Raw genomic sequence first — 21,495 nt, 5'->3', positions numbered from 1 at the left:
TATAGATAAGTTATTAAATTATCAGTTATCAACATACAAATCGATGCAAACTACTGATAACCGCTCAATCTATCTGCCTTTCTGTATCGCTCTTCCTGCTGCCTGTCAGGTGATCCTGGTATCGGCCAATAAGCTGACGCGTTACATTGAACCGTGTCAGTTGACTGATGAGTTTGGAGGAAGTTTAGATTACGACCACATCGACTGGCTCAACAAGAGACTGGTAAGTAGCTCAACTGGATTAAACTGGTTAATCAGGTTAACTAACTAGATAAGTAGGATAACTACTGTATGTTAAACAAGGTTATCTGATTAACTAAGTAGATAACTAGGTTATTCTAGATCAGAGGTTACCAACCTTTTCTGCATCAGGGCCAACATTAAATTCTAGTGGGTGTGTGAGTATTTTTATTTTATTGTGTTTTTATTGTTATGGACCTCCCATGTGTCTAAAATCAAGAATTGAATTGAATAATTAGTGTAAGGCTTCATTCTTAACGAGGAAGCTGTTCATGTGTCCTCTTGGCTCCGCCCCCTCAGGTGTTTGAGAAGTTCACTAAAGAGTCCACCTCTCTGCTTGACGAGCTGTCGGTCATGACTGACAGCGACAAGACCACTCCCATGGACAAAGACAAGTTAGTACACTATTACCATTTATGTGCATTTATTTCACATCAAACATGTCTGTCTGTGTGTCCGTCTGTCTTACTGACTGTTTATCTGACTGACAGACTGTCTTCTCCCTCCAGGTCAGCTGACTGTAATTTCCTGCCTTCTTTTGACCCCGAGGCCGTCCTACAGACTGGTACAAACTACAATCTACTATTTTTAGAACAGAGTGAAGCAGTGATCCTTTAACCCATTGAGACCGGGACCGCATCTGTGTGTCATTTTTAGATTTCTCTGGCTATTAAAAAATAGCAGATATACAAGTAGATCTGCAATTTTTGCAAAATCCTGAACATTTGTGCAAATTTAACTCAAATCTTTGCTTCTGGGGGTCCCTGGATAAAAATATTATGAGATGGGGGTTGGGGGGGGTCCGTGAACAAATACATATCATTTTGGGGGGTCCTTGACATGACAAATGTTTGTGAACCACTGACATTTGTAGAATCCCCAGAAGCAAAGATTTGAGTTCAAAATGTTCGCTTTGAAAAATATATATATTCAAAGATTTGCACACATTTTCACGATTTTTCAAAAAATAGCAGATCTACAAGCTCATAGCGCGGCACTCTGTGCGTAGTTGCCGATATTAGTCGTTTTGTGGAAAGAAATGATGATGAAGTTCATTCACATGTGGTGATTCAGTCCGAATATAAATATGACATCCTGTCTGATGATGATTATTGTTATAATAATGTTAATATTATGTGTGTGTCCAGGTCATGAGTTGCTGTCAGAGTTACAACAGAGAAGATTTAACGGCTCAGAGGGAGGAGGTATTGTACTGTATGATGTGGATCCATGGATGGATGGATGGATGAATGTATGCATGAATGAATGCATTTATTGTATGTATTGTATGGTGTTATGGTCAAGAATGGTGTCATGAATGAATGGATGGATGGGTGAATGATTGAATATATTGTATGTACAGTATTCTAGGGCAATGGATGAATATATTATGTATACATTATGTATATTATTCTAGGTCCAGCATGGTGTCCTATGGACGAGGAGCTGTTGGCTCAGCCTCAGGTGATGAGGCTGCTGGATTCTCTCAGAGAGCAGTACACCAAATACCAGGAGCTGTGCAGACTGCGGAACAAACGCACACAGCTCGACGAAATACACAGCAAGGTCATGCAGGTACTGCAGGACACACACACACACACACACACACACACACACACTCACACGTTTGTATTACTATACTTGTGAGGACATAGGACTGTGATTTTATGAATGTCATTTTACAATCATGCTTCGTGAGCTTGTAGCAATTTTTTGGTGCACGACACCAGCGAGCAACTAATTATGAATCTGTAATAACTCCTAAAACTAACCTCTAAATGCCTAATTCTAACCCTAAACCCAACCTGAATCTTTTAAACTCTTAAGTTCTAGTAATACAAACTCACACACACACACACACACACACACACACACACACACACACACACACACACACACACACACACACACACACACACACACACACACACACACACACACACACACACACACACAGACAGAGAGAGTGTGATATTGGTCACTCATCTGAAAGTTCAAATGAGTTGTGAGCTTCCAGTGAAAGCTTCAAGTGTTGTGTAGCTAGTGCTTGTGTTACCATGGAGATGAAGGAGGAATTGGGGGAAAATCTTAACGGTGACGTTTACAGCTGCTGTTACTAGGCAACCAAACAGTAGAATGAAGGGTTTATTACAAATGAAGGGTTTATTATAAATGATATTAGAAGCGTCTAGGTTTTTATGTGTGTATGTATTTGAATATGGTTGTGTGATTTCGGTTTTTAGTTTTTTCTTATCTGCCTACTGTAATCTTTTTCAATGTATTCCCAAGACAATAAATAAAGATGAACCCATTTAGACCTGAGGCCAATTCTAAAAATGCCTTCTAAATCCTTACCTTAGAAGTTTTCTCAAAAACTTCAAATTGTATTCAACATTTCTTTAAAAAATAACGTTGCTATATATATATATATATATATATATATACACTGTATATAGCAACAACTATACACAGAGTTGTTCCTGGCTTGAAAGGTATAACAACGTATATATGTGTTCCAGGTTTAAATGGGTTAAATTAATTTGTGTGTGTGTGTGTGTGTGTGTGTGTGTGTGTAGGTGGTGACCTGGTTGGAGGGGCCAGGCTGTGATCAGTTGAAGAGTCAGTGGGCCATAGGAGACTCTATCAGAGCATCTCAGGCTCTGCAACAGAAACACGAGGAGATAGAGAGTCAACATAGTGTGAGTATGACACACCGGTAGGAAGTGTTGATCTAATAGGAATCAATATTCTGTTACTGCATTCGGCACATGGACTGTAAAAGAAATATGGACGAAGGGAGCCGCGACGTCACCCATTGGTTTCTGCAGACCGACCCGTTTTGAGGACATTACTTTAGCGAATTCAAATCCGCCATCATTGGACTGTCTGTCTGACCCCCCCCCTCTCTCCCTGTGTCTCCCTTTCTCTCTCAATCCCTGTCTGTCTGTCTGTCTGTCTCCCCCCCCCCTCTCTCTCTGTCTGTCTGTCTGTCTGTCTGTCTGTCTGTCGAAATGGAACCGGGGCGGGGAGCAAGGGCGGGTCTTCACTCAGTAGAAGCCCTAGAAGCTTAACCTACTGTATTATACAAGTAAAAATGTATGGGACCATAATTTACAAAAACACATGTCATGGTAATTGAAAGAAGACTTTAAACTAGGGACTGAAAGCATTATGTATTTATGACAATGTTTACTACGGTAATAAAATCTAGTGTAAAGTCTGGTCAAATACCCATTGCGTTTAATGGCATGACAAGTCTTCTGCAACCAGCAGGAGGGGAAATTGTGACAGCTTCTCTATGTCATTTATAGACAGGGTAAATTTTCAGAGAAGCATAACCCCGAAGGCATTTCGTGTTTATTTTTGGTATACAACATTTCTAGGGGTATTAAGGGGTGCTGAATCCAAATCTGCTGTATACCCAGCGCAAAAATGTCAATTAAGGCCTCAAAATTGAGAAATTCAACATGGCCGCCAGCGCCAGGACCTCTTTCCAAAAAAACAGGTGCTAAACCCACATTCTTTATTCTACTGACATGAAACTTTGCACAGAACATCTGCACTTATGGGGGAAGAAAGTAGGAATATAGCTGGGGTGCAACCATGAGAGTAACAGGGTGTTTTTGACTGTCTAACTGTAATCTTTGTATAGGCGAGGATACAAAAATGACATTTCTTCAGTGTTTGCAGGAATACTACAGCAATTTGGTAATAACTGTACAGTGTTGGACACCAACATTGGAATCCCCCAAGTCTTAGCTTTCTTCAGGTACCAAGTTTATGCCAGTAGCCCTTATAAGTCTGGATATATAAGCATTTTAGTGTAAGCATGCTGTTTTATAGTAGGGTCCGAAAGTGAGGTTCTGTGACCATCCTTTGGCAAGTATGTTTTTACGATTGATTTGACCTCTATGGACCCTTTAGAAAAGATTTAGCCCCCAGGTCCCTCCCAAAAATCCCGGCATTTTTTGCTAGACAGCCAAATTCAAAATGGCGCCCGGCGCCATCTCTAAAAATTAACTTTTGATCTGGATGACCTAGAATCATGTATGAAGGCACTTTTCCATACAAGTCAACCATGAGGATTCCAAATCTGACACAATTTTAATTGTCAGACCTCGTTTTGACTCCGAAATTCAAGATGGCCGACATCCAGTACAGTAAAAACTTATACCCAGGGGGCAAAGAACCAGATGGGCTAGAAATAAAAACTTGGTGTCTATTTCATGGTTTCAGAGCATGAGAAACTCAATGGAATACTTATCTTTATGATTGGGTGTGTCTGGACCTTTAATTTGCATATTTCCAAGATGGACGCCACGCGAAAATTAGTTTTACTATGACTTTTACAGTGACAGCTTACTGTTATGGCAAAAAGTCTGCTTTTTAAGCAATATGAACACATTTGGTCAGTTTGCGCTTTAATTTATATGTTGTCAATATGGCTGCAGTCATAAATAATGTATGGTATTACATTTTCCATTTATTGATTTATAGATCTATAGTTGTGGGGATGATTGCAGAGAAAAATCGGAGAAAAAGCCCACAATGTACCTTATGTATCATAAACTAAATACAATATAAACAGACACATGCACACTCCAAGACTTGCCAAAAACTTCAACTTTAGGGCTATACAAATTAACATAGTGGTATGCATTCAAGTAACATAACAAAAGATAGACTACTTAGTGACAAATAGAGTAAAAGCGGAGTTGAGGTTGCCTACAAAAGGTTCATTTTGACCTCTATGGTTCAGTCTTGCCTGCTTCTAAAGCCAATGATACTATGGTACAATGCTATTCACTGTCACTGTTGTCATGTTGCACTGATCCTGCTGCATCGTGTCTCCAGTCCCTGGCAACGGCATCCTAAGTAGAATGGAATTGCCTTCTTTGCACGGGAACAGTTTTTCTGGCAGCCTTTGATACAGCTGCATGATATTGCCTTGTTCATTGACACAGGCCAGGCTGGCTCGGTAGATGCAAGGGGGACTGCATTGCTAGCACTGAGAGAACATCCATACTCTGTGAAAGAAGGAATATCCGGCTTGGCGATATGTGCACATTTATCTATTATGGTTGCTAGAACAGCTCTTCTCAGGTGCAGGTCAAAGGAATTATCTGTCGGGGGCAGCAGCTTTAAGAGGGTTGATCTATTATTGAGGAACTTGTACACTCTAAGCTTACTCAGGTCAAAATCCTCCTGGTGGTCCGCTTTGGATGTATATACAGCAATTGTGAGGTCTCGTGCCTGATTGATGGACGTCATCTGAGAGGGAATCATAAGAGTTTTCACCAAACTCCTCAAGTGCAGAGATCCAGACGCATGATGGCCTTGAACCATGCCTTCTTCCCAGTGAAGAAGGGATAGCTGGTGGTACAGTATCTCTGCCACTTAAACTATGGATAAAGGGCAGGGCACGACACTGTGCGAGACCCAGTGCTGATACCATTTGATGGATAGGAAGGTATGAATTTTGCTCTGTTCTCACCCACAGCTCTGGAAGGCATTGGAGATGGGTTGCTGCATAGTAAAGGCACATGATGATGATGTCTGTGTCATTGGCATGGATGACAGCGCCGCCCATGGCTGCTGTGGTGTTGGGGAGTGTTGTTTCTGTCTGTAGTAAACTGTGCTCCGCTGTACCAAATGAAATTCCTAACATGTTCACATGTCATGGCAATAAAATCTTCTGATTCTGATTCTGACAACTCTGTCAACTTTGTCATTCTGGACACTGTACAGGGTGTGGAGTATTATTCTTGTATCAGCCTCCTGTTGTGTGGATTCTAGTGCAGGGACATCTTCAATAGACCCCTCCTTGATCACCACACTCCTTGTCTCTTCTTTAAACCCCCCACCCAGGTAAAGATGTGTTGGACCAAGGGCCGACTTAAGTTTCTCATTTTCACACCATTCGTCACAGAGGAAACTCAATAGGTTTGCCTTGTTAGCTGACACAGCAAAAAACTCCTGAGGATCTGGAGCTGTGTAATGCATACTGACTTTATATTCTTTGGTAGGTTTTGGTCAAGCATATCTGTGTTCTTGCTCAGCTGTCTTAAGACTAGGTCCACAGTACCGGTCAAAACAGAAGTGAATGATCTCTGTGCCAGCAGGCACATCATTCAACAGCAGACGTTGGTATCGTTCAGCGATTGTTCCAAATGCTTCACCTTTCAGGAACGACCAATGGCGCATGGCATACATGTAGGGGTGTGCCGATATATCGTCCCGCGATATATCGCGATACGTTTTCGCGACGATATGTATCGTTTTGGGGAAAAAAAATATCGTTTTTGAAAAAAAAAAAAAAATTTTTTTTTTTTTTTTCTTTTTTTTTTACAATCATAATTATCAGGCATGCAAACAGCCCCGAAGTGAAAAGAGTGACAACATGTTTTTTTTTCGGGTCAGGTGTCATACTATTTGGATTCAAAACGGCTATTGTAGCTGAAAAGCTACAAGTTTGCATGTCTGAATAATGCAAAAACAGAATTATTTGTTTGCATTTTCTTTTTTTCTCCTCCATATATTTTCATAATAAAAAAAGTGCGTATCGTATCGTATCGAAATCGTATCGAAGTTGTGAGCCAAATATCGTATCGTATCGTTTCGTGAAATTAGTGTATCGGCACACCCCTACATACATGGCATCAATAACTACTGCTGTTTTTCTGTCTTCTGTAGGCAGGTCAGGGATACATGCAACTTTGGTCTCCTCTTTCAGGACCTTCACAAGGCTTGCCTTGGTACCTGTTCTCATCCTGCCATCTTCCTGGAAGAGGGAAGGGGGGAAGTCACTGCACTCGTGGTTGCCTATAAAGTCAACAAGGTTGAGTTCTCCACCACTGGCTATGATTAGGGTCATGCGCAGGAGGGCAGTAATTTCATTGCTCTTGCCAGGTGCTGAGGTTTTCCCCTTAGATTGTTTAGATTTTGTGTTTTGAGTGTAGAAAGTGTTAAGCTTCATTATTCTTGTCTTCTTCTGTTCACTGGACAGTGACTCACACAGTGCCTTCAGACCCAGTTCTTTCACACTCATCAAGTCGTCCTTGACTGTGGATGTGGAATCAGCACACTGTCCTGTAGATATGTTGATCATGGATGATGTGCTCACTGTAAATGGGTTAGTCTCCACTGCTGCCTTGACTACCATCTCTGCATCCCGGATTACACGACTCTGACCAGACTCATGGTGTGGGTCTGCCATATTGACAACATATAAATTAAAGCTCAAACTGACCAAATGTGTTCATATTACTTAAAAAGCAGACTTTTTGCCATAACAGTCAGCTGTCACTGTAAAAGTCAAAGTAAAACTCATTTTTGCGTGGCGTCCATCTTGGAAATATGCAAATTAAAGGTCCAGACACACCCAATCATAAAGATAAGTATTCCATTGAGTTTCTCATGCTCTGAAACCATGAAATAAACACCAAGTTTTTATTTCTAGCCCATCTGGTTCATTGCCCCCTGGGTATAAGTTTTTACTGTACTGGATGTCGGCCATCTTGAATTTCGGAGTCAAAACGAGGTCTGACAATTAAAATTGTGTCAGATTTGGAATCCTCATGGTTGACTTGTATGGAAAAGTGCCTTCATACATGATTCTAGGTCATCCAGATCAAAAGTTAATTTTTAGAGATGGCGCCGGGCGCCATTTTGAATTTGGCTGTCTAGCAAAAAATGCCGGGATTTTTGGGAGGGACCTGGGGGCTAAATCTTTTCTAAAGGGTCCATAGAGGTCAAATCAATCGTAAAAACATACTTGCCAAAGGATGGTCACAGAACCTCACTTTCGGACCCTACTATAAAACAGCATGCTTACACTAAAATGCTTATATATCCAGACTTATAAGGGCTACTGGCATAAACTTGGTACCTGAAGAAAGCTAAGACTTGGGGGATTCCAATGTTGGTGTCCAACACTGTACAGTTATTACCAAATTGCTGTAGTATTCCTGCAAACACTGAAGAAATGTCATTTTTGTATCCTCGCCTATACAAAGATTACAGTTAGACAGTCAAAAACACCCTGTTACTCTCATGGTTGCACCCCAGCTATATTCCTACTTTCTTCCCCCATAAGTGCAGATGTTCTGTGCAAAGTTTCATGTCAGTAGAATAAAGAATGTGGGTTTAGCACCTGTTTTTTTTGGAAAGAGGTCCTGGCGCTGGCGGCCATGTTGAATTTCTCAATTTTGAGGCCTTAATTGACATTTTTGCGCTGGGTATACAGCAGATTTGGATTCAGCACCCCTTAATACCCCTAGAAATGTTGTATACCAAAAATAAACACGAAATGCCTTCAGCATTTTATACAAGCACATTTTCTGAAATTCTGCCTAGTCTATTATGAGAAGTGCAGAAAATGCTTGCCGACTGATTAAGCATTGTCTATTTCTCGCCTCAAAATTCTTCTAAAACATTCTTGAGTGTACACATACTTTATATATACATAGTGAGTGGAAATATTCTTCAGTGTACGTAGCTGTAAATTACATCTTATGTTTGTGTACATGGCTGCCATGTTGGATACGTCACAAATCAAGCAACGCTGATCGATTTGAGCCAGGTGCTCTATAGAGTCTTTGATTAGACAACTATTGCGGTCACTATTAAAAGCCACTGAACTCTGTGATTGACCAATCAGAATCTGTGTAATAACAACAGTTGTTAACCCTTCTAGATAAAGCTTATTTTCCCATGTGAAATATGATTACATAGATATTGACTGTCCATATGTTATTAAAACATGATTATCACAATCCCTACATGTTGTGTACAGGAGTGGTTTGCGGTGTACGTGGAGTTGAACCAGCAGATTGCTGCCTTGCTGGGTGGCGGTGATGAAGAGGAGCTGTTGGAGCTGAAGAGTCTTCAGCAGCAGCTGAGTGACGTTTGTTACAAACAGGCCTCACACCTGGAAAACCGACAGAACATCCTGCAGTCAGCGCACGACTTCCACAGCACTGCACAGGATGTATGAATATGCACACGCACACACACACACACACACACACACACACACACACACACACACACACACCTGGAGAACCAGCAGAACATCCTGCAGTCAGCTCACGGCTTCCACAGCACCGCACAGGATGTATGAACGCGCGCGCACACACACACACACACACACACACACACACACACACCTGGAGAACCGACAGAATACTTGACCTAGTTATGACGACCATGCAGACATTACCTTTGTCATTTGTTCTCATGTTGTTGTTACTCAGGCTTGCTTTTTCTTGACCACAATGTAAAAATGTTGATACCTGCAACAGGTTATATAGACAGATAGCAGATTCATTGTTTACCTTGTATCCTTTAGTTTAAATGTACAGATTTTTTTTTTGGATACTTAGTAATTGTTTAGACTGATGCTAGGTTCTTGGTTTACTCGTGATCCTAATTTACTGAGGCACTACACTGTCTCTCTGCATTTGATGTACGTATGTCATTACCTTGCTTATTGTAAGTTCCTCTGGTTAAGAGCGTCAGCTAAATGCCTAAATTGAAAAGTGTGTGTGTGTGTGTGTGTGTGTGTGTGTGTGTGTGTGTGTGTGTGTGTGTGTGTGTGTAGTTGTCTCAACAGCTAGATGGTCTTCTAGGAATGCTTTGTGCAGACGTGGCTCCAGCAGATGGAGCAGCCATTCAACAGACACTCAAACACCTGGAGGAGAAACTGAAGGCCGTAGGTCAGTACCAGAGACCCTTAAAGCAATAGGACACTTTGGTAGAGGTTTGGGTTGTGTACTTACCTCGTCATGATGTAACTAGTCCAATTGGCGACATATATCACTCCATTGTGCAAAAGAAGGTTTAAACAAAAGAAAAAAAATAGCTCCTCATTGACTTCCATTGAACTATGAAACAGCTCTCAAAGTCACTCTTTTAGCACATAAACAAAAGTAAAGGAAGCTGATTCTGACAATATATAACACCATCATAAAACCCAGTACGGAGTTTGTTTAAAAAAAACAAAACTAGTCTGATACCAAGTCTATAACTGAGTCTAGATCTTTACTGTATCACTACGTAAACATCTGTCTGTCTGTCTGTCTGTCTGTCTGTCTGTATGTAGAGAGCAGTCTGCAGGGTCTGAGGGAGAAGGGACAGGTAGTATTGGATCAGATGTCCAGCCAGCCTTCCTGGTCTGAGGAGGACAAAGTCAGTCCAACGGCCGAAACCCAAGAGAACATCACACATGTCCAATCTGTCATGGAAGACATGACACTCCGGAAACAACGGTAAGACTGACTGACTGTCTGATTGTCTGGTTTACTGTCTAAGTAACTGATTTACTGAGTGACTGACTGACTGAATGAATGAATAAAATACCTATGACCTCTTGCACATCTCCGAAATTTCGGTCCGACGAGTGTCTGAGACAGATCATATTTTTTTTGTTTTAATCGAACCCAGAATTCCTGCATTTCTTCGGCTGCGTTAAAACCTGATTGACCAAAATGTTATTGCATCGGACTGTGCGCTAGGGCCATTACTGTAGAGTTGCACTGATCAGTCTAGATTCTGTGCCAGTCAAATGTACACGTATTAGCAACAGACGCACATCTGAAGTCGATGCACCAGGCTCTAGGTTTCTGATGTGATGATTTGAAGTTGAACCATCCTATGTGTTCCAGAGTCGCAATTTCCACCACTAATATTTTTTTTTTAACTAAAACAAACATTTTGAGCATATATTTGTCCATATTTTGGTCAAATTTTCTACAAGTTCACAACATATTACAATATGAGCTCGTACATCTGCTTTTTTTGTTGCTGCTATTTTTCAATACAGTACAGCCCTACATATTGTACAAGTATGACGGCCTACAGTGGTTAAATAAGGCTGGCATTATTTAATTTAGTCTTAACATTAACATAGCCTACGAACAGTTTAAGCCCATGAAATGCGTTTATCCTTCTGACAATTTAGTATTGTCCGTCTATGTATGACGGCCTACAATGGTTAAATAAGGCTGGCATTATTTAATTTAGTCTTAACATTAACATAGCCTACGAACAGTTTAAGCCCATGAAATGCATTATCCTTCTGACAATTTAGTATTGTCCGTCTTGCCTGAACAAATATATAACTGGAAGTAATAGAACTCCAAGTGCCAAAAATGTACTGTTGCTTTGGTCAACGTAATTCACAATTGCAGTGAATATGGAACAACTTTATGAAATGACGGCGAGAGCCTTCAGAATGTAAATATGGCAATGTGTGTGTGTGCAGTATTCCAGCCAGTCAAAACCAGAGGTAATTTTCTTTTTCACCACAAGATGGCACTATGACTCTTCAAATCTCCATTATATTGGGCTGTCCATGGATAACCATTTGAATGACATAAACAAATTGCATTAGTTGTGTTGTTATATAAGATCTGAGGAAATGTATCGATAAAGTGGGATCTACAGTGATTTATTGTCAGTTAGATTTTATATGGGGAAAAAGAAAACCAGTATTAATCTGGAGCACTTTATTTTGAAATGTGTTTGTGTGAGAGTAACAGACGGTCCTGTACACTGGTACATCTGTTAGTGTAGTTGGTACTATGACTTTATTAAAAGTTGAAACTAATATCTCAATGGTGTGACGGCTTGACCTAGTGTATGTGTTGCTTTGAATTCTTCCACGTCGACAGTGAAGGAAGCTGAGAGACTGCTGATGTGATATGAATGAGACATACAGTAACCATAGTTGATGTTGTTGTTTTTTTCTCTAAATTTTTATCCCACGATTTTGTAACCCTATTTTTTACACCCAGTGCCAATCTCTATGTAATCCTGGCCACTACACTCCCTCTGCCAACCTAGGGAGGCCAGGGCCGAGCTCATTGCCTCCTTCAATGCATGAGAGCCAACTGACCTTCTTATCACCTGACAGGGGAGAGTTTCCCTGGTTGGACGTAGCGCGTGGAAGGAACGTGTTTATGTTAAGACCAATATCTGGAGATTTGATCTCACATGTCTGTTTTGAGTGTTTTCCCTGATGAAAAGAGAGATGTGATTCATACAATGAAAACGTTTTAACACTCTTGCTTCCATTATAGACAGAAATCTTGTATCTCCATATTTCAACTTTTCATGTTTCCTTTTTTTGTCAACTAATGCCCTACTTGCAAAAAAGCTGATATACAAACTCACTATGCGTTGCGATGTGTGTAGATCAGCTATTTTGGAAAAAACAAATAAGTGAAAGCGGTTGAAAGTCTGTCTGTGGGTCTTATATTGAACCAACAAAAAGTATTAGCAAGAGCTTGTTACTAAATAATAACTATTGGGTCCATCGCACCCATTGGAGTACAGTTATTTTTTCCATTTTCTGAAAAGTAACGGTTTTGGACAATGGACATACAAGGTCACCTGTTTGTGTTTGTTTGTCTGCAAATGCTGGACTGATCTGTGCCAAATGTGTGCACTACCAGTAAGCTAGCTTAGTAGCTCGTGGAGTGGTTAGCCGTGAGATTCTTTGTAGATAATCCTGTTATTTCTCTTGTCGTGTGTGTGTGTGTGTGTAGGTGTGAAGACATGGTGGATGTGAGGAGGTTGAAGATGTTGCAGATGGTTCAACTGTTCAAATGTGAAGAGGACGCTACACAGGTGAAACACATCAACGTTCAAAATGTTCTAATAACGGGAGCTTTTTGGCATTAACAAATCCTGAACCACACTTTTATAATTTACTGTTAAAATATTGTACGGCAGGAGTTCTCAACTTTTTCATGTCAAGTTAATTATGTATTTTGGAAAATATTTTGTGCCAAGGACCCAAGATACAAGATTTGTGTTGTTAAAATGTTTTAAAAATATGCCAAATCTTTCACATTCATCTTTTCAAGATTTCTTGAAAATAGCATATCTACAAGCTCATAATGCAACGTGTTGTGAGTTTTTAGATCTGCCTATTATCAAATATCCGACATTTAGATTTAAAGTGGTTAAATTGATTTTGATGCTAAATTAACTAATTTTTCTGGGGACCCCACTCTGAGAACCACTGTTCTACAGAATACTGCTACAAACATTTAACTATTGCTACATAATTAAAACCATATTTCACCATAGCTACGACAACGTTACTAAACGATGCCTGAGTGAGGCTAGAAAACAAAATGTTCAGTTCAATGACTTCATTCTTCATTCTGAGTGGACGGTGCAATTAGTTCAATGTACAGTATGTTGAAATGTTAATGTATATTAACTGTTGTGGACTTGTCATTACTTGCAGTATGTGAGCAAGGTGGTTTCTACTGTAAAGGGTTGCTAATTCACCATTGATGCGAGTCTCGTCGTAAACATGTCAGTAAAAAGTCATAATCATGTGTATATATGTGTACACTGTAGATAGATAGACAGATAGATAGATAGATATGTGCTTGTGTGTGTGCTGTCTATATTCTATACTTATGGATATACAGTATGCTGTGTATGTACATTAAAATGATATGTTGTATAATAATGGTGTTTGTATGCAGGCAGTAGAATGGCTTGGGGAGCTGTTAGAAGCCTTATTAAAGACCCATGTCAGACTGGGAGAGGACGGTCAGGAGACGAGGACCATGTTGGACAAACACAGGAAGTTTGTGGATGTGGCTCAGGTTTGTGTCCCGATTCCTTCATTACAGCACCATCCCACCGAGCTATTTGACAGATTAAAGTTAATAAAGGTCCAGTGCAATGACATTTTCGGTCATTTTATTTTTAAGTTTCATTCTGAAACGGCCTCGCAACTAATCAGAAGGTTGCATCCCTTCAGGCTATGGCACGGTAGCACCTCACTCACATGATGCGCAGTGTTAGTGTTTGTAGCCTGCAGGAGCGGGCTGGCCAAGGGAGACAGAGACTCGGCCACTGTGCAGAATGTTTGTTACCAAGTTGCTTATTTCTAACCTAAAATGTTTTCAGATACATATTTTAGTGTGCTGATTTAAGTTTACAATGAGTAATACACCGTCTGGACGTCATCTTGAATGAGATTCAAACTGAGTAGTTCTGTAATTAAAATCAGCTGTGTTTGGAGGAACATGCAGCTATGGGAATCACACAGGTGAACGAAATCAAGATTCATTTATATTCATGAAAGTTGTGTCACGCAGCACGTTTTCGTTCACAGGAAGATTGGCTTTTTAGAGACTTTTGATATAAAAAATACACAAAATTGTAAATAAATAAAAAATGGCATCTATTGTTAGGTGTGCCCATATGATGACCACAGATATGCTCTAAAATTGTGAAAAAAATGTTTTATTGTGAAAAACATTTGTTTTTCATTTCACTAGACCTTTAAGTGCAACAAGAGATCATTAACTGTAATAACAGGCCGGGTTATTAAATGTAAGAGATTATCACTATAAGCACCGTGTGCTTTGGACATGATGTCCAAAGCACTCCTCAGCTCAAAAGGCGTTCTCTGTGGACACAGCCCCTAATAACAGATCATTAACTGTAGTAACAGATTAAATGTAGCAACAGATTGTTAACTGTGACATGACTCCATTGGCTCCCAGTTACTGCCCGCACATGTCATTTAGATAGCATGTTATGTAGACAGATGCCAGATTCCTTTGTAGACCTGGCATCCTATAGTGTGTATAGTTTCAATATACAGATTATTATTTTTTTGATATTATACTGTTAAGACGTATTAACAGGTATTAACAGGTTGATGTATTACCTGTTTGCCTTGCTTACTGTAAATCGCTCTGGATTAAGAGAATCTGCTAATTGCTTAAATTGTAAATGACTTGTTATTAGCTGTTTGAAGTTGACTGGTTCCCTTTTCCCCCTGTGTGTTTCTCTATAGAGTACATATGACTATGGCCGTCAGTTGCTGCAGGCCTCAGTGGTTCTGTGTCAGTCTCTGCGTTGTTCCACTCGGTCATCAGGAGACACTCTGCCTCGTCTGAACAGAGTCTGGAAACAGTTCTCTGTCTCGTCCGAGGAGAGACAGCACAGGCTGGAGCTAGCGTACAACTTCCACACGGCGGCTGAGAGGGTAAGACAACACAGACTGGAGCTAGAAATATAGCTAACACCTTTGACATGCCAATAATGTTACTGTGTGGCAAACCCACTGGATGGACATTTTCTGTGTTTTATGTACCTGCGAACAATGAGCTATGAGCTTGTATATCTGCTATTTTTGAATAGCCCAAAGTGTAAAATAATGCTTTTTAACTCAAATCTAAAAATGACACAGTTCCAGGTCTTAATGGGCTAGCAGGAGCTCACACACTCAGTGTGTGTTTTTGACAGCTTGACTGTTAAAGCTATCAATATATTTTAGTCATGAATCTTTCTTATTTTCACACCTACAATTGCTAGTATTAGAATTCAATACTGTTTCCATAGTAAGTGAACACACACAAATGAACACTTTTGTCCAAGTGACCAAAATCACGTGAATGAAGCGACTTGAAAAATACTTGCCTATCATACAGCTAGCAGGTAGACAGATATACAGTACTAACACGCAGGCATTTAGGAGGTCATTGTGTCTTTAAATAAACTGTCTGATTCATGGAATCTGTATCTGTGTGTGTGTGTGTGTGTGTGTGTGTGTGTGTGTGTGTGTGTGTGTGTTTGCGTGTGTGCGTGTGTAGGCTCTACAGTCCGTAGAACCGGAAGATCTTCAGGACGTTACAACAGTTGGGAAAACTCTGCTGGACAGAATCAGTATGCCTGTCATATTCCCTGATGGGTACGAACACCCCCCCTCACACACACACACACACACACACACACACACACACACACATTGTTAGAGTGGATCATGTTTCTCAGTATATTCTCCCACAGTGGTTGTACTATTTTGAGAGCTAATTTGCTCTGTATGGAGCTACTTTCTGCCCTGTCCAGTTATAATTATTTTGTCCTACACATGCCTTACACTTTTGTTCTATTCATGTCCTGAGGCCGATTTGATTCTGCAAATGCCTTTTAAATCAGTAGTTCTCACACTTTCAAAAATGTTCAAAAATAGCGTGACGGACTGTGAGCTCGTATGTCTGCTATTGAATAGCCAACACAAAAATATTTTGGCTTATTGGCCTACACAGTAAATGCCAGGCCACTACTCTGTATCATAACACCAGATGTGTTGTAAGCTTGTACTGTAGATCAGCCACTTTCAAATAGCCGATGTACAGTATATAGGGTTAAAGTGGTTTTGATACTCTATAAACTAATTTAGCTGGGGACACCCTAGCCTGGTAAACCCTCCCTCCGGAAATCTCATTTCAATTCGATTTCAGAAAGGAGTCTGGTCTGAAACGCCTTTCTGCAATAATCGCTGTGGGCTGGAGTTGGGCGGGAGTAATACCGTTGACTGACAACCCCTTCAACCAATGATCGTTTTTCCCCTTCAGCCAATGAGCAGTTCAATTTGACGAGCTCCAGACTATGTGACGCAACGGGACTTTTGGGACGGCCATGCCGAAAATAGGTTGCCTTATTGGGATACATGCGTGTCACTCCCCGCCCCTGCCGGTTCTCTAAATTTATATTTTTAAATAGGCTCTGTCATGATTAATTGACCACATATATGAAGTTAAACAACTAAATTCTATCCAAACGATATCTTATAAGTAAATTCCGTGCCTCAAAAAAGAAGTTTGAAAGCGTTATAAAACTGAAAGTAAGAAGTGAAGGCACTCGCACAAACAACAATGGCTGCCGTTCGTCTTTTTTCGGCGGCTCTCAGGCTGCACTCGGGTTCATTCGGGCTCACTCGAACTCGCCACCTGATTGGCCAACTGTCGCTGTCAATCACAGAACAATGAGCGACGACGCTGATAGGCTCGTCGGCTCGGCGAGCAGAGCGATTATTGGAGAAAGGCGTTTCAGACCAGACTCCTTTCTGAAATCGAATTGAAATGAGATTTCCGGAGGGAGGGTTTACCAGGCTAGGGACACCCTGGAACCCCTTCAAGGATCCCTGGGGGTCCCCGGACCCTACTTTGAGAACCACTGAACACAAATGTAGTTCTGACATAAACTCTGTCTGTCTGTCTTAGGAGCGAGCAGTACTTCGGGACTCCAGGCGACATGACCTCATCCGCCGATATCGTCAGAGAGCGCCTGGCGCAGGTCGAGGAACGGAGACTGCAGATACACGACGGGGCGGGGCTTCTCCCGGAAGGGGTGGGTCTTCAACAAGAGGGGGTGGGGCTAGATGTCATAGGTGAGGAGCTTAATGAGAGAGAGGAAGACGGTCTCCATGACGACGACGACGATGATGACGACAAGGACGAAGACGAGCTGGAGAGAGGAACCCAGGATTGCTAAAACAAACACACACACACACACACACACACACACACACACACACACACACACACACACAGTATATATAAATATCAGTCATTGATTTGATGTACTGCCGTTCCACTCCAAACCTGAGAACCAACTGGGAACAGACTGGGAATACTGAGCTCATACTGCAACTGGAACTGAAAAGACTGCGTTTCCTGTTTGCTTGACTTCTCCTTCCTCCTCTTTAACATTACAAACACCATCCACCCTTCATCTAATCAAATGGCTCTTCTCCACTACAAGAAATATCAACAATAAAATAATTACCCGCACACTGCCCAAACCTGCACGGTACAGGAGCAAAAACTTTACGTTTCGGTCAGTGGCGACCTTCCTCAGGCATGCCTGAAGCGCAATACATACTCCCTCTCGACGTCCGGACTTTTCTTCGGTGTGCTAACCGTAGTTTGGAAAGTCTGTCTGAACCCTGCTGTCGGAAGGAGTATGTATTGCGCTTCAGGAAAAAAAAGTGAACCGTGCCGTGAAACGTATGTCACAGGTTCTGGATGTGTGCATAACGCTACGGCTCGGTTTTCAGAACCTAATTTTTGGGCCCTGCTCAGGAGATGGTACTAACCTTGAGTTCTGGGAACACAGGCCAGAACTGAGAATTTATTCATTAAAAAAAAAATCCAAAATAGAGGAAAAATAGCCTATCTACAAGCTCACGATGCGTCGCAACACGCCACATTGTGAGCTTGTAGATGTAGATCGGCTATTTTCACTTCTTTAACAAGTTGTCTTTCTTATTACATATCTTCCCCTTCAGGGGTGATACTGATTTTAACAGAAACTTAAACAAACAAAAAACATCACAGAACTTAAAGGGTTCTGTAAGGTTTCAGGTTATGGAACGTCCTGGGTTAACCGATCGTAGTCGAAAAGAGCCATAAGTATCAAACGGAGAACAGCCTCCTGTGTTGTTGTACAGACGTAGATAGTTTATCATTAACATTTATGGTAAAATTATTATGGATATGAAAGCCAAACCCTATTCATGACGTGACCTTTTAACCCTGGTGTCCCTATTCTGGGGGCGAACATTCTGCGACAATAGCAGACTATAAGCTCACTACGCGTTCCGTTGTGAGCTTATAGATTTGACTATTTTTGCTGAAGAGGTTTGGTGTTGAGGAAGAAAAGGCGGGGAAAGGCGAGGATGCTGAGTATAGAGCCATTGGGGACCCCGGTCAGTTAAGTATATAGGGTTGAAGTGGTTAAAACTGTTACTGTTGCTTTGTTCTACATAAGCTTGGTTTCTGTGGTAATATTTGGTAACAAACTAACAGGTTTAGGGCTGCAACAGTTAATCGAACTAATCGATTTGATCGATTTAAAAATAATAATCGATAATTTAATAAAAGAATCGATTAATAATCCATATTTTGGGCATGCATTATAGGCATTATAGTGAAAAATAGTGAATAGGCAATCTACAAGGTAAAAACGTGTCGCAAGCTTGTAGATTTGCTATTTTCACTATTTTTGCTAGACACCATTGTCTGACAAAGTATAAAAGACGTGTAAGTGATTAATCAATTTGTTATATATTTTTTAATACATAAAAAACAGCACTTCTCGATTATTTGATTAATCGAATTAATTATTCGAAGATAATCGATGGTTGCAGCCCTTCACGGTACACGTCTGTCCGCTGCTTGGCCTTTTATTAGAAACCAGTTCAACTGGAAATCTAGAAAACTCATGTGAGCTAAGAAACTGGTCCCCGTGGCCCTGCCAGGTATGCTATTTATTTCCTGTTTTGTACATTAACATTAATATGATGATGCATTGGTTGGATTATGGACCAGACCACGTTAGCTCTGCCAACTTCTATAACTGCCCCGCCCATCATGTATTATGATATAAAAAACAAAACAATTAAAGGTGTCATGGTCAAGTTATTGGTCTGCTTATTTTCAGTGGTGTAAAGTAACTAAGTAATTCTTCTCAAGTACTCTACGTGAGTACAGTTTGAGGAGTATGTCTATTTTTCAATACTTTACACTTCTACTCCAATTATCTGAAACCTTTTGTTACAAGTTACCTTGTAGATTTAGGTTATTAATACAAAACATGCATTTGCCAATTTTGCCTATTTTACTGGATCTATCTAGCAGATCTACAAGCTTATAGATCTGTTATTTTCTTTTCAGTTTTCTTTTTTAGGCTTTCTATTTCGAATCTAGGATTTATACTTAGAACAGAGTATTTCTACATTGAGTCTCCTACTGACCAGCCACCCGGTCATCAAATTATTTGCTCAGGAATGTCGAATGTGACAAAAACAAAAAAATCTCCATGAATTCAAGGGGTGTGTAATTGGTAGAAAATAAGTATTTTTTTGGGTGAACTATTTCTTTAATACTTGCACAACAACTACTTTAATGCTTAAACAAAGTATATAATAAAATGACACAAGATTTGTGGTTTAAGTGATATTTTTGTTCAAGTGTTAAATGGATCTATATTCCAATAGTAGCCGTTACTTTGCAGTAACAGGGTTCTCCCCGTCTGTGACTATCCAGCTCTTAAGTAAACAAAAAGAAAGTGCTTTAGGCCGGGATACCATTTTCATCCAGTCAGGATAAATATGAGGAATTAAAAGTGATGAAAGCAAAGAAATGGGCTGACAAAATTAGGAACTGGAATACTGAATCTGATGAATGTGGGCTTTTCTTATATGCTTATATTTACATTTGTATTACATTATAATTAAGGTTATTATTATTATTCAATATAGTGACGTCACTGACGTGTGCTTTAAGTGATATTTTTGTGAGCTTGTAGATTGGCTATTCAAAAAAGGCTGGGAACCATAGAGTTATCTGGGAACTTGGTTAGGTTGGAACAATAACACTGCCGTACAACCTGGAAATGGGATGATAAAGCCGTCTAAGGCTCTGGATAAAGCCAGGTGCCAGTGTTGGCATGTCTGCTTATTATAAGCAACTTTGGGCTTCTTATTCTGTGAAGTTGCTTTACAAATTGGTGGTTGAGGTTTTTTGGGCTTGTCAAGTGTACTTGCTTATTTAGGCTTGCTTCCAAAAACAATGATTACGATTTAAACCAGTGGTTCTCAAATATTTTCCTGATTGTCTTGTGCAAGGGAGCATTTGTGTTAGAATGTTTCAAAAAAATCCAAATATTCCACATTTTATCGCAAGAGTTTTTGAAAATAGCAGATCTACAAGCTCGGCGCGTTGTGAGCTTGTAGACCTGTGTAGATAGGCTATTTTCAAATAGCCGATGCATATAGGTTTAAAGTGCTCATGTGGTCTAACTAATAAGTTGCTTCCTTTGGACTTGTTTTCCTAGACCTGGTTGCTTATTTCTTTCACAGAATATGGCAACACTGACGAGAAGGCCAGGCACGTCGCTTGAACACAGTTAAGAACATACAGTATCTACACTGGACAAGGACCCCTAATTGACATGTATTTGACTGGGGACCCCTATAGTCCTTGGGCCAAACCCCAAAATCTCACATATCGCTACCACCTGGGATGGCAAATTCTAGTTGGGATTTTTTTATTCCTATACATCCCTAGATATTATTTTTGTATGATAGACCTTCCTGAGGCCCAGCTAAATTGGGGTTATCAGCTGCTAAAGTTACCACCCCCCATTGAAAAATGGCATTTTAGACACATGTGCATATCTTGGTATTGGCTCACGTTCAGGGCATATTACAATGTTTTATATTTTATGTTTGGTATCATTTTTAAGGGGACACTTTGAGCTTTCATTCGAGCCCTTTGGTGACTATGTATGATAAGTACAGTGGTCACTGGAGCTCTTCAAACCTTTAATAACCTTTTTTTTCTCACAATTTCCGCCTAAACCATATATTTTCTTTTAGTTCTGTGGCATCAAGAAACATCAGAGACACAAAACACAACAACTGGAATA

The 21,495-nt window shown here is 40.4% G+C and overlaps 1 protein-coding gene across 1 annotated transcript in view; it reads left to right on the top strand.

The window, feature by feature from the left end:
• Positions 1-19,442, top strand: part of sestd1 (SEC14 and spectrin domains 1) — a 30,640-nt gene extending 11,198 nt beyond the window's left edge. Inside the window, exons 6-19 of the mRNA XM_084085153.1 lie at positions 110-223; positions 541-635; positions 750-805; positions 1,389-1,445; positions 1,658-1,815; positions 2,817-2,939; positions 9,035-9,229; positions 9,842-9,956; positions 10,343-10,508; positions 12,789-12,870; positions 13,746-13,868; positions 15,074-15,265; positions 15,873-15,970; positions 17,286-19,442. Coding sequence (XP_083941279.1) covers positions 110-223; positions 541-635; positions 750-805; positions 1,389-1,445; positions 1,658-1,815; positions 2,817-2,939; positions 9,035-9,229; positions 9,842-9,956; positions 10,343-10,508; positions 12,789-12,870; positions 13,746-13,868; positions 15,074-15,265; positions 15,873-15,970; positions 17,286-17,556 — 1,845 coding nt within the window. The 3' untranslated portion in view covers positions 17,557-19,442. The remainder of the gene's footprint in view (positions 1-109; positions 224-540; positions 636-749; positions 806-1,388; positions 1,446-1,657; positions 1,816-2,816; positions 2,940-9,034; positions 9,230-9,841; positions 9,957-10,342; positions 10,509-12,788; positions 12,871-13,745; positions 13,869-15,073; positions 15,266-15,872; positions 15,971-17,285) is intronic.
• The last annotated feature ends 2,053 nt before the right edge of the window (positions 19,443-21,495 follow it).

This window comes from Gymnoscopelus microlampas, assembly GCF_963454915.1.
Source record: "Gymnoscopelus microlampas genome assembly, chromosome: 17".
In the NCBI taxonomy this organism is placed as follows: domain Eukaryota; kingdom Metazoa; phylum Chordata; class Actinopteri; order Myctophiformes; family Myctophidae; genus Gymnoscopelus; species Gymnoscopelus microlampas.
Note: the sequence above shows the minus strand (reverse complement) of the source record. Positions and strands in the feature narration are given on the sequence as shown.